At 42.2% G+C, this 14490-nt stretch overlaps 1 protein-coding gene across 1 annotated transcript; it reads right to left on the bottom strand.

Annotated features, from left to right (window-relative positions):
- Nucleotides 1–558: 558 nt before the first annotated feature.
- Nucleotides 559–14449, bottom strand: SDHAF2 (succinate dehydrogenase complex assembly factor 2). The gene is made up of 4 exons (XM_042906410.1): nucleotides 14327–14449; nucleotides 10106–10329; nucleotides 9912–10021; nucleotides 559–848 (listed from the first exon to the last, which is right to left on the bottom strand). The coding sequence occupies exons 1-4, from the start codon at nucleotides 14360–14362 to the stop codon at nucleotides 718–720; spliced, it is 501 nt and encodes a 166-aa protein (XP_042762344.1). The 5' UTR covers nucleotides 14363–14449; the 3' UTR covers nucleotides 559–717.
- Nucleotides 14450–14490: the final 41 nt, after the last annotated feature.

The following is a 14490-nucleotide window of genomic DNA, read 5'->3' as shown; positions in this document are numbered from 1 at the left end:
CAAAGTAATTGGCAAGACCGTAGAAATGCAGAAAAAGTTTGCCACCGTGCTACATGGAAATAAAACCTGTGGTTGGGACTCTGTAACACTCTAGAGACAAAGGACTACAGATGATGTGAGAATAGACAACATTAAAACCATGGTGCGAGGGCTGGGGCATTGTGATTTTCCTTTGTGAAATATTCTTTAATATTTAATTACCTTTCGGCCCACACATTCCAGCTTGCTGCCCTCATTCTGCCTGCGGTGCCTTTGAACGATTCAGCTCAGGGGGCTTGGATCCACTTCCCTTGGTAGAAAGGACCACACTGGGGGCGGGAAGGGGGAATTTCACTTGAATAAGGCCCTGGGCTGCTCAGGGACCAGCCGCTGGCTGCCTCTTTCCACTGAGCACACACCTCTCGTGGCTGAAGCAGTGAGCCAGGCCCATCGCTAACCTACAGTGCCCTCCTGTGGCAGAGGCCTGCCTCGGGAGACAGCAGCCACAGAAACGGACCTGAGTGCCAGCAACCCTGACAACCACTTCTGAGGCGTAAAAACTGCACAAAAATGTCAGAATGAGTCAAACTGAACATTTACACGGCCTGAGAGATGGGTCCATCATTGGAGGCAAGCCGAATGGTCTGGGTGGGCTAAGGAGAGGCAGGAAGTCAAGGCCATTGCCTATCATGTTAGGGCCTGTGGACTGAGCCCCCGTGGCAGGCAGCGGTGCACAGCTCAACAAGGCTTTTCAAAGAGGTATTCAAGATCCGGGGCACGCAGTCTCTGCTCTTTGTTTTTGTTTTTAGCGAAGTCTCTGAGCATCGTCATGACTTCGTTTTCAAAGATTTCTGGGGCTGGTTTTGCTTCTGCAAGAGAAGGATAGACAGAAAGAATGTCAGTCAATACTCAGGCACAAGGACCTTGAAACCTGAAACTCTAGCCTTGGCAAAGAACCAGTAGATACACAGACGGTCTCCATCCTCCCTCTAAGTATACACGGCAGCCTCCACCGGGAGTCGGCAAACTACGGCAGCCCGTATTCGTAACCAGTCCTATTGGAACAGCCGCTCCCATCTGTTGACACACTGTCCGTGGCTGTTGTGGCACTACCACGGCAGGGTTGAGTAGCCGCAACAGAGACCGTATGGCCACAAGACAAAAAGTATTCACCGTCTGGTCTTTTAGGGACAAGTTTGCCGACCCCTGGACCGTCCCAGCTCAGCCGCACCGTTTTGCTCTGCACTTGGTATTCTCTGGTTTTCTGGGTGTCGTGTTTCCCCTTCCAGCCTATGGACTTCCCGAGGCAAAAATCCTCAGTTGTACATGACAAACTAGTAGCTCTACTGACTTAAGCAAAAAGGAATGCATTGCAAGGCTATGCACGCAAAATGGACACAAACCCGGAGAACCAGACTTGAATGGACAGACAACGGAACAGCATCGAGGGCAGAAACACAAGAGCGTCATCTTGGGAGCACACGAGGGAATCCCAGTAAACACCTTCACCTCCAACCTCTCTCTCCAACTTGAGACACTCACCTAAGGTTCAAATTACAAGCAAAGCCTCCCGCTGGGAAAGCTTGGGTAATAACGTGCTGGAGAATGACCCTCCTATCAAGACCACAATGCTGGGAGAGAGAATTCCTCACAACAACGCCCGATTCCCCCTCACTCAGCACAGAGCCCGGCATCCAATGGACCTGGCATCTGTTTTCTGTGGCGATGAAAATAAAGTCCAGGAGATTCAGGCTTCCCCCAAAGACAGTGAAAGTTCAAGAGAACACTGCGCTCGTCCTGACAACAAAAGCCAGATAAAATACAAAGAGCACGACTTTCTGTGAAGTCGTCAGAGAACGGAGGTCGCGGGGCAACCAAGTAGAATAAAATGTAAGGGAAGAGAAGCCCCTCAAAGGAGAAACTGCACATGGGCACCTGCTCGCCCGAGACAGGTGTGGGAAGAAGAGACACTGGATACCCCATGAACAGGTAAGAAGAGTTTGGCTACAATTTTGAACAAACTGCTCCCAGCCAGGTGTGGGCCACAGACACCAGGGGAGTTCACACCCTGCAGGCTGTTGTCAACAGACCTCCAGAATGCCCTCCTGACAAAGACTAGGTTCAGAGCAGGAAGCTGGAGAATGCCTCCCTCAGTGAGGCAGGCCAGGAGGAGGGGAGCGGCCAACAGTGCAAAAAAAGCATAAAGCCCAGCCCAACCCTTCTCCTATCAAGAATAAAAGCCATAAGAGACTGAGACTAGGTCTCCAAATCCAGTCTCCTACAGGGGTAAAAAGGGAAAAGGAAAAAAATTCTATTCCTGTGGGACAGGCAGAGCCAGAGAAAAGTCCACCCCTGGGAGCCCAGGGCCACAGGGACTGAATGTGAACCAGGATAATACCCTCCCAACTTTCCTTGCCCCAAGGGAGCGAAGCACCAAGTGGGCGCGACAGGAATCTATGGCTGGGGAAGGACACAGCATGGAGAGATCCCTTTTGAGGCACAGAAATACAAGGAAGACACAACGCTGAGCATAGAAGGGGAACACTGAGATATGCCTCTGGAAACTCAGCCCCTACTCTAAGGACATGGTAGCAACAGAGGCTCGTGGTGCAGTGAAGGGAACCAAAGCAGTAACAGAACTTAGGGGTACCTGGATGGTTCAGTCGGTTAAGCGTCGGACTCTTGATCTCAGCTCAGGTCTTGATCTCAGGGTTGTGAGTTCAAGCCCTGCACTGGGCTCCACGCTTGACGTGGAGTCTATTTAAAAAACCAAAACCAAAACAGAATCTAAGGGAGCTTTACTCCTAACTAGACTGATTTGATCCCCATCTAATAGCCTAGTGGAAGTGTGCCCATTTCTAAGTATATATAAATACTATCTACTTTAGTCTTTAGTGTTTTCCGCATAACGTCCAACATTCTATCGAAAATTATGATACACATGCACACAAAAGAGGAAAAACACAACACACTGTGAAGGGACAAAGCAATCAACAGAAAAACACTCATGGATGACCCAGATTTTAGAACTATTAGGAAATTTCAAGTAACTAATATGTTAAAGGCTCTAGTAGAAAAAGTAGACAAAATGTAGGAACAGATAAGCAACTTCAGCAGAGAGTTAGAAACCGTAAAAGTTAAACGTTAATGTTAAAAATAAAAATACAGTAGCAAAAAAGCAGATTGACCTCAACAGGCTCATCAAGAGATTCAACATTTGGGGAACTGGAAGACAGATCAATCAATATTACCCAATAAAAATTCCTCAAACTGATACATAAAAAGAAAAAGAGTTGGGGTGCCTGGCTGGCTCAGTGGGAAGAACAAGCGACTCTTGATCTCAGTGGTGTGAGTTCAAGCCCCATGTCGGTGTAGGGATTACTTAAGTAAACAAATATTTTAAAAAGAAAAAAAAAAAGAAAACAAAGAAAAAAAGAGTTAAAGACACAAAACAGAATCCAAAAGCTGTGGGGTAATATTAAATGGAGTAATGGGATCCAACATTCCCAGAGAACCCAAGCAGAAAAATCCCAAAAACAAACATCAAGACACATCGTGTCCAAGCAGCTAACAACCAAAGATGAAACGCTGAAAACATTCAGAAACAAATGACACACTGCATACAAAGGAATAAAGAAAGACACAGCAGACGTCTTGTCAGAAACCATGCAAACCAGAAAACAGTACCCAGAATTTGAAGTCAATGCTATGATGAAGGTAATCAAACCCAAACCCAGCTCAACTCCTGACCAGACCGACTCAACCCTGCACACTAACAGCCTGGCAAATGAAATGCGCCCCTGCAAAGTACTGAAAGAAAATACCGTGAACCTATAATTCTATACCCAGTGAAAGAAAGTATCCCTTAAAAATGACAAAAGCAGAGAAAATTCATAATAGTAGACCTGCACTGCAAGAAATATTAAAGGAAGTTCTTTCGGCAGAAGGAATATGATATCATATAGAAACATGGATCTACGCAAAGAAATGAAGATCTCCAGAGATAACACAAAGGTAAATATAAAATATATGTGACACGCTGTGTTACATATTGTTGTCATATACACAACACATATAAGAGTTATAATTATCTATACACAAATGTAAAATATAATGTACTCTTTTCCTTGTTTTAAACTGCTCTAAAGATAACTGTCTAAAGTGAAGCAGGAGAAATGTAGTGTACACTTACAGGGTAAGTAGAAGTAAAAAGTATGTCAAGAGCATCACAAAAGATGGGAGGGAGGATTTGGGAGCATATTACTGTGAAGTTCTTACATCATACACAATTCAGTATAAGATTACTTGAAGAGACCCTGTGATTAAGGATGTAGGTTGTAAACCCCACGGCAATCACTAGAAAAATTATAACGATAGGTATAAATAATAAACCAACACTAGAGGTCGTATGAAATTTAAAATGCTAAAAAACAAACAAACATGGAAATAGAGGGGGAAAGGAAAAAGAACAGATGGAAAAACAGGAAACAAAGACGGCAGATTTTAATTCAACCACATTGCTCCTTAATGATACATAACACACCAGTGGAAAGACAGAGACCATAAGATTGAATGAAAAAGAGACGACATATGCTATCTATAAGAAGCTCAAACTAAACATAAAGGCAAAGATATGGGGCACCTGGCTGACTCAGTTGGTAGAGCATGCGACTCTTGGATCTCAGGTTTGTGAGTCTGAGCCCAACTCTGGGTGTAGAGACTACTTAAATAAATTAATTTAAAAAATACATATAAAGACAAATACAGGTTCAAAGGAAAAGAATGGTGTGGGAGTCAGACTTCTAAGTTGGCCCTCAGTATTTCCCACTCCCCTGGTGTACAGGGCCTGCATAATCTTCAGGATTGTGGGCACAATGGTCTTCACTATCGTGATCAGGCTGTATACGCAGCACGGCTAACCTCAGGACAGGAAAATTATCTAGGTGGTTCTAACATAATCACATGTGGTTTTTTTCGTGCTCTCTTGAAAATGAATAAACTTAAAAAAAAAACAGAAAGAGCCATTATATAATGGTAAAAGAATCAATTCATCAATACAATAATCCTAAATATGTTTTCACACACCACAGAGCTACAAAATACATAAAGGAAAAACTGAGAGAATTGAAAGGAGTAACAGACAAATCCACAATTACAACTGGAGATTCTGACACTCTTCTCTGATTAGTTGACAGGATATGTACAGAGAAAACCAGTCAGAATACGAGGACATGAAGAATAGTATCAACCAAGCTGACCTAGTTGACATTTACAGCACACTTCACCCGCAGGTGCAAAAGACCTGTTATGTTCAAATAAGTGCACGTGAAACATTTATCAAGTATCATGATCACAGTTCAGGCCATAAAACAAATTTCAAGAAACTTAACCAAAACTATACAACATACGTTCTGTGGTCACAATGGAATCAATAACAGAGAAATATCTGGAAACTTCTAAATAACTCACGGATCAAAGAGGAAGTCAGAAAGGAAATTAGAAAATAATCTGAACTGAATGCAAATGAAAACATTAACATATCCAAAGTGGCAACATGCAGCTAAAGCAGTGCTTAGAGGGAAATTCACAGCATTAAATGTGTATAGTAGAAAAGGTGTCTCAAATCATTGAGCTCAACCTCCCCCTTAAAAAACTAAAAAAATAAGAGCAAATTAAGCCGAACACAAGCAGAAAAAAGGAAATAATGAGCAGCAATCAATGGAATTAGAAAAAGAAAAATAGAGAAAATCAATGAAATCAAACGCTGGTTCTCTGAAAAAATAAATAAAATTGATAAACTTTTAGCCAGACTGATCAAGAAAAAAAGAAAAACCCATAAATCATCAAAAATAAAGGAGGGACCTCACTACGGCTCTTCAGACATTCAAAGAGAAAGGGAATACTACCACAACTTAGATTTAACAGCTTATGATAATGGGCACTTATTAAACACACACAAACTAACAAATCTCGTCCAAGAAGAAACAGGTAACAGGAATTGTTCCACAGCTAGTAAAAAATAAAACATCAGACTTCACAGTTAAAAACTTCCAACGGGGAAAAGCTCAGATCCAGATGGCTTCCCTAGCACATTCTACCAAACATTTAAGGAGAAATAATACCAATTCTATATACGCTTCCAGGAAATGACAAAGGAGAACACTTCGCAACTCATTTTATGAAGACAGCACGACCCCCATCAAAACCAGATGACGTTACAAGATAACTACCCGCCAAAACCCTCATGAAGACAGATACAAAGATCTTCAAAATATTAGCAAATCAAATACCTATCAAGCCCAGGTGGGGTTTAGCACGGTAATGCAAGGTTGGTTCAATATCTAAAAACCAAGCAGTCAAAAATTCATCAGATCAATAAACTAAAGGGAAAAAAATCATATGACCAAAAAATGATCATTTCTACAGAAATGTCTAGAAAGCACCTGACAAAATTCAGTATCTATGGAAAAACACTCAATATACTAGAACCAGAAGGAAATTTTCTCAATCTGATAAAAGGAATTTACAACTAACCTACAGCTAACTTATTTATTTATTTATTTATTTATTTTTAATTTTTTTTTTTTTTAATGTTCATTTTTGAGAGCACACACACACGCATGCACACACAAGCGGGGGGAGGGCAGAGAAAGAGGAGGACAGAGGATGTGAAGCGGGCTCTGTGCTAACAGCAGAGAGCCTGATGCGGGGCTCAAACTCATGAGCAGTGAGATCACGACCTGAGCCGAAGTCGGACACTTCACTGACTGAGCCACCCAGGCGCCCAGCTAACGTTATATTTAATGGTGAAAGACTGAATACTTCCCCCCAACAGTGGGAACAGTGGGAACAAAGCAAGGATGCCTGCTCTCACTGCTGCTATTCAGCATACAAGACATCCCAGATAGTTCAATAAAGCAAATTAAAGATATAAAGGGGGTATAATACACACTGGAAAAGAAGAAAAAAAAACATCTCTCTTCACAAATGACACAACTGTCTACATGGAAAATCCCGAAGAATCTACAAAATAGCTTCTAGAACTGAGTGAGCTTAGCAAGGTCACAGGATACAAAAATCAATTATACTCTGACATTCCACCAACAATGGGAGATTGGAAGCTTTTCTTAAAGTACCATTTATAACAGCGCCAAAATACATGAACTACCTAGGTATAAATCCAGCAAAAGATGTCCAAAATAACGCTGAAAACTCCACCACACGGATTGTAGCAGTCAGACTTTAGGATGTCCCCCACTGAGGTCCCCCTCTTGGTATCAAGCCCTTGTGTGATCCCCACCCCCACCCTGCGCTGGACCGAACTCTTTAATTCTAACCAACAGAACGTGGTGAGGATAACAGAATGTCATTTCTGGGATTATGTTACAAAACACTGAGACTTCCGTCATACTAGCGGACTCCTCTTGTCGCCTTCTCAGCTGGCAGGCTCCAAAGAAGCAAGCTGCCAAGTGGGAGAGGCGCTGGTGACAACGAACAGAAGGCAGCCTCCAGGCAACAGCCAGCAAGGAACTCAGGCCTGCAGGTGGGGAACCTGTGAGGCACTTCATTCTGCCAACAGCAGAGAGAACTTGAAGCAGCTCCTTCCCTAGCTGAGCCTCCATATGAGACTCCCGAACCCAGGCTGACACCTTGACTGTAACCTCGTGACAGAATAAGGCCCAGGACCCAGCTAAGCCATGCCTGGATTCCAGACCCACAGCAACGATGAGATAATAAAGGTGGGTTTGTTTTAAATCAGTAAGTTTTGGGGTAATCTGTTATGCAACAATAGAGAACATGCTGATTAAAGAAGTCAAAGGCCTAAATAAATGGAAATACAGCATGTTCATAGATCAGACGATTCTAAATTGCTAAAAAAAATTTTTCCAAATTGATCTGTTGATTTAACACAACTCCAATCAAAATCCAAGTAGGATTTTTTTTGTTTTTTTAGAGAAACTGAACAGGTGATTCTAAACCTATACAATTCCTAGAAGAAAACAGCAAAAATCTTTGTGACTTTGAATCAGGCAGAGTTCTTAGATACAGTATCAAACGCACAATCCACTAAATCACCCAATAAAACATGGTACATCACCAAAATTAAAAACTGCTCTTTGCGGGGCTCCTGGTTGGCTCAGTGGGTTAAGCCTCCAACTTCAGCTTGGGTCATGATCTCACGGGTCACGAGTTTGAGCCCCAAGTTGGTCTCTGTGCTGACAGCTCAGAGCCTGGAGCCTGCTTCAGATTCTGTGACTCTCTCTCTCTCTCTGTCCTTCCCCCACTCACACTGTCTCTCTCTCTCTTTATCAAATACAAATAAACATTAAAAAAAAAAAACCTGCTCTTTGAAAAATAATGTTAAGAAAATGAAAAGACAAGCCATGGACAAGTAAAAAGAAATCTGTAAGACACATCATCTGATAAAGGACTTGAATTCAACATACAGAACACTCAAAACTCAATTAGAAAACAAGCCCAATTAAGAAAAAAAACAAAGGTGGGGTAAGATTTGAAGAGACATATCAGCAAAGATATAGGAATGGCAAATAAACACTGAAAAAAGAGCCTCAATATCCTTAATGATCAGAGCCATGCCGATTCACTACAGTGAAATACCACTGCATACTCCTTACTTAGAGTGGCTAAAAACAAGAACAAAACCCTGATAATAGCAAGTGCTGGTAAGGATGTGGAACTTCACACCCAGTCCCTGGCAATCACTGGTCTGTTTTATGCCCCTACACTTTTGCCTTTCCCAGAATATCATACAAATGGAATCATACAGTTTGTATGGTCAGTCTTCGATCCTGGCCCCTTTCACTTGCACAGGAGTCGGCAAACTATGGCCTGTGAGCTAAGGATGACTTTTAAATGGTTGAGGAAAAAAGTTATTTCATGACACAGGAAAATTATATGAAATCCAAGGTTCAGTGCCTGTCAATAATTTTATTATATCACGGTCACACTCAATTGTTTACCTATCGTCCGTGACAGTTTGCGTGCTCTAAGGGCAGGAGGTGAGTATCACGCCAGAGACTATATGGTCGGCAAAGCCTAAAATATTTACTACCTGTCCCATTATAGAAAAAGTTTGTCATAAACATACACTTACAACAGGACTCATTAACCCTTCTCCTGGGTATCTACCCAAGAAAAACTAAAACCTACTTCCACAAAAAGCTATATGCATTTACAGTGGCTTTATTCATAATCACCTAAAACTGGAAATACCATGATATCCCTCTACTGGTCAATGGACAGACAAACTGTGGTACGCCCACACGATACAACTTTACTCAACGACACTAAAAGACCAGAGCGTAAAGAGTTTACACCTTGTGGGTTTTCCAATGGCTACATAAACCTCTAGACTGTACCATCACACTGTACACGTGGAACCTACAGAATGGTGTCTATTTTATGACTCAGATATTGAGTGGAAACATAATAACCAAAGACCCAGAGTGTGACAGAAACGACACGACGTCCCCTAATACCCGTTCTCTCATTTTTCCTTGATAATAAAGGAACTCCCAAGTCACCTAGACACATAGACTATAGTATTTTCTCATTATGATGAGGTGTAGCCATGTGACTAAACTGTGGCTAATGGAAAGTAAGCAGAAGCGCGGTGCGGAATTTCCCAAGAAGGATCCAGAAAGAATCGGGTGTGTGCTTCTATACGTCGACTCCTGGCTGGAACATGGAAGGGACAGATGGAGCCTCAGCGAACTTTAAGTAACAAAAGCATTTTGCACTTGTTTTGCAAAACCGTTTCTTCACTCTGAAGAATGTGAAGAGTGTTTGGGTTGAGTGTCCATTACGTGAATGAACGGCAAAAAAATTTGCCTAGGCTACAATTCCAGACGCAAATCACCACAAGCCATCCTATTTCCCATATCATGCTGCTTGTTTATCATGCCCAGTACCTGTGGCCCAGTAGTAAATATCCCAGTCGTTACTGGGCTCATTAATCAGACGATCATACAGGTTCAGCTGTTTCTCTGTCATGTGGTGCAGATATTCTTTAGCAAAGAGGCTAAAAACGAGAAAGAGAGAGAAGGAAGCTGAAAAGGCGGTCTCCAGTACGAGACAAGCGATGCCAAGACTCGTATTTCCCTACCTAAGCAGAATACAGTTTTCCAACATTCCCCTCTTTCTGCTCTCATAGAGCAGCCGGGCTCTTTTGGTTTCTATGGATTCATCAGTTCGCTCCTGCCACGGAGGTAAAGGGATTTCGATCATGTCTTTTTGGGAATCTGTTGGGCTGTCACCTCTGTAGAAACGGCTGAATGATGTCGTGCTGAGCGAGGGTGACACTAGGTGGCGCCTTGGCAGAGCAAGCATCTGAAATAAATAAAGCACAAACATCTTTATAATAACTACCGTCACTGTCATTCCCTCAACACTTCCTAAGTACTAAGCTCATTCAATCTCCTTTAGTCCTTAAGAAGTTATGTTGATACTGTTCCCACTTTATAGCTTAGGAAGCTGAGGCTAGAAGAGGTTAAATAATTACCAAGTCACCCACAGAGTGACTGCAGTTAGGACTAGAACACGGCCCTAACTGCACATGTGTTCTTAACTGGTACCTTTCCAGAAATTCTCCAGCAGAAGTATCTTCTCCTTCCTTTGCATTCCCTTAAAGTTCTTATGGTGTTGTATATATTTTAGTTACTTGCCTGTGTTAGAGTCTGAGTATACAGTGATGGCATGGTTCCTAATCCCCAGAAGACTCCCAATCTAGAGAAGGGTAAAACCTATCAAGATGCAACGAGAAGGCAGTGATGCCAGCAAGATGGTGGAACAGGAAGCCCCCACTCCCCTCCTCCCACGGAGACAGCAACTCTACAATACATGGACCGATTCCCTTTATGAGAAATCCAGAAACCAGGTAAGAAGCTCCTGAAATAAGAAGTCAGAAAATCCTTCCAATAGAGAATTTATATGCACCAGCCTAGAGAAGATATATCCACACAAAAATGTTTGAGAGGCTCCCAGAATCTTTAGCCAGGCTGACCGCTGAAGGTCTTTCCTCGTACAAAGCCAATCTAAAAAGACTGGGAGAGCAGACTGTTTTTTTGAAAGCCTGGATTCAACATAAATTTGCAAGGGACACGAAGAAACAGGAAAAAACATGGCCCAATCAAAGAAACAAAATAAATCTGTAGAAGCCAACCCTGAAGAAACAGAGGCGTATGAATTACCTGACACAGAATTCAAAACAACTGTCATCAAGATGTTCAATTTGCTCTGGAAGACAGTGAATGAATGGAATTACGATATAAACAGAGACAAATATTAAAAAGAACCAAACAGAAATTTTGGAGCTAAAGAATACAATAACCAAATGAAAACAAATTCGCTATGGGGGTTAACTAGCAGACTTGATCAAGCAGAAGAAAGAATCAGTAAACTTAAAGGCAAGTGATTTGAAATTTCCCAATCAGAGAAAGAAAAAAAAAAAAAAGAATGCAAAAGAGTGAAATATGCCTAAGGGACTTATGGGACATCATCAAGCAAACCAACACAAATATTATGGGGTCCCAGAAGGAGAAAAGAGACAGAAAGCTTATATAAAGAAATGGCCAGGGGTGGCTGGCTGGCTCGGTCGGTGGGAGCATGTGACTATTGATCTTGGGATTGTGAGTTTGAGCCCCACATCGGGTGTACAGCTTACCAAAAAAAAGAAATTAATACAAAGAGATGACCAGGGGGGCGCCTGGGTGGCTCAGTCGGTTGAGCGTCCGACTTCGGCTCAGGTCACGATCTCACGGTTCGTGAGTTCGAGCCCCACGTCAGGCTCTGTGCTGACAGCTCAGAGCCTGGAGCCTGCTTCAGATTCTGTGTCTCCGTCTCTCTCTGCCCCATCCCCACTCATGCTCTGTCTCTCTCTGTCTTAAAAATAAATAAAACATTAAAAAAAAAATTAAAAAAAAAAAAGAAATGGCCAGAAACTTGCCAAATTTGGGGAAGTTTGGACATCCAAATTTAAGAAGCCCAAAGGACCCAAAGGACAATAGAAAACAATACAAAAGCATATGAAAGCATAAAGATCACTGGTAAAGATAAATATATGACAAATACAGAATACTGTAATATTGTAAGTGATAGGTATTAAGATCACTAGTAAAGATAAATATATGACAAATACAGAATACTGTAATATTGTAAGTGATAGGTAAATCACTTTTAATGCTAGTACAGAAGTTAAAAGAGAAAAACATCAAAAAATAACAAAATATACTAATAGGTACTCAATATAAAAATATGCAGTCGCGACATCAAAAACATAAAGCGGGAGGAGTAAAAGAGTAGTTTTTTTGCAATGACAGTAGAGTTAAATTGCTATCATCTTAAAATAGATTATGCTTTATGTAAGCCCAATGGTAACCAAAAAGAAAATACCCATAGAAGATACATACAGAAAATGAGAAAAGGATTAACGCCGGTCTCTACAAACAAAACAAAACAATGAAACACAAAGGATAATAACAAGAGAGGAAAAAAGGGACACAAAAGCTACAAGATGGATAGAAAACAAAATGGCAATAGTCAGTTCTTCTCGATCAGTAATTAGGATAGAAAATAAAATGGCAATAGTAAGTTCTTCTCGATCAGTAATTACACATAAATGAACTAAACTCTCCAAACAAAACACTAGAGTGGCTAGATGGATTAAAAAACAGGGTTCAGAGGCGCCTGGGTGGCTCAGTCGGTCAAGTGTCCGACTTCGGCTCAGGTCATGATCTCCGGGCTCATCTGAGCCCCTCGTTGGGCTCTGTGCTGACAGCTCGGGGCCTGGAGCCTGCTTTGGATTCTATGTCTCCCTCGCTCTCTGCCCCTCCCCCACTCATGCTCTGTCTCTGTCAAAAATAAATAAACATTGGGGCGCCTGGGTGGCTCAGTCAGTTAAGCGGCTGACTTCGGCTCAGGTCATGATCTCTCAGTCCGTGGGTTCGAGCCCCGCGTCGGGCTCTGTGCTGACTGACCGCTCAGAGCCTGGAGCCTGTTTCAGATTCTGTGTCTCCCTCTCTCTGACCCTCCCCTGTTCATGCTCTGTCTCTCTCTGTCTCAAAAATAAATAAACACTAAAAAAAAATTAAAAAAAAATAAATAAACATTAAAAAAAATTAAAAACACAAAACAAAACAGGATCCAACTATAAGCTGTTACAAAAGACTCCTTTTAGATGTAAGACTACACAGGGTGAAAAGCGAAAGGATGAAAAAAAGATAACCCGTGCAAATGGTAACCAAAGAGCAAAGATGGCACTACTCATGTCAACCAAAATAGGCTTTGGGTCAAAAACTGTCACAAGAGATAAGGAACATTATTATAGAATGATAAAAGGATCAATGCACCAGGAATATGTAACAATCATAAACATACATGCAGCCAACATCAGAGCACCCAAACACGTGAAGCAAACATTGACAGAACTGAAGAAAGAAAGAAACAGCAAAACAATAAAAATAGATTTCAGTACTCCACATTCAATGGATATCTATCATTGGATAGATATCAATGGATATCTATCAATGGATAGAACATCTGGACAGACGATCAATAAGTAAACAGAAGACCTTAACAACACTATAGATCAAGTGGACCAAAACGGACACATACAGAACATTCCAGCAGAACACATTCTTTGCAAGCACACTGGGAATATTCTCCAAGACAGATCACCTTAGGTTGCAAAACAAGTCTTACCAAATTAAAAAAGGTTAACATTACACAAAGTATCTTTTCTGACCACAATGAACTAAAACTAGAGATCCACAGCAGAAGGAAAACTGGAAAATTCACAAATATGTGAAAATGAACACACTCTAGGTCATGAATAAACCAATAGTTCTAACGGGTCAAAGAAGGAATCAAAAGGGGAATTCCAAAACATCCTGAGACCAGAGAAAACACAACATACAAAAACTTATGAGGTGCAATAAAAAAGTAGAGAGAAGTTTACAGTCTGAAATGCCTGCATTAAAAAAGAAAAAAAAAAATCTACGATGTGAAATCCTAACATGTATTAGACACGTAAGAACAGAGACTCAAGAACAGAGAGAAGCGGCGCACAGAGGCGGTGCAGCCAGCTCCACCTGGGGAACAGGTGAAATCTGAATCGGGTCTCGCACGAGTCAGGCACACAGTGGGCTCAGAAAAGAGTGGATGTGACCTGAATCTCCTATGTTTCAAGACGGATCTCTCCTTGGGTCTGCCCTTGCCCTGGGCTATCAGGCAGCTGGACGCTCCTCGCAGTCTCCATGACTGCGTTGGAAGACGAGACTCAGTCCCCACTACGGCCTGCCCAGGACCCTAAAACCTCCACTCTCCTCACCCGTGCCAGACCCGGGAACATGGTGGCCACCGCCATCCTTCCCGACCCTCACCGGAAGCCTGTGGCCCAGGCACTTCCGGACGCCTGAACTGTGGACTTCGGCTCTGAGGACCTGAGCCGGAAGATGAGTCCCTGCGTATGGCGGAAGTGGCTGTGCGTGTGAC

This window comes from Panthera leo, chromosome D1 (assembly GCF_018350215.1).
Source record: "Panthera leo isolate Ple1 chromosome D1, P.leo_Ple1_pat1.1, whole genome shotgun sequence".
NCBI classification, from domain to species: domain Eukaryota; kingdom Metazoa; phylum Chordata; class Mammalia; order Carnivora; family Felidae; genus Panthera; species Panthera leo.
Note: the sequence above shows the minus strand (reverse complement) of the source record. Positions and strands in the feature narration are given on the sequence as shown.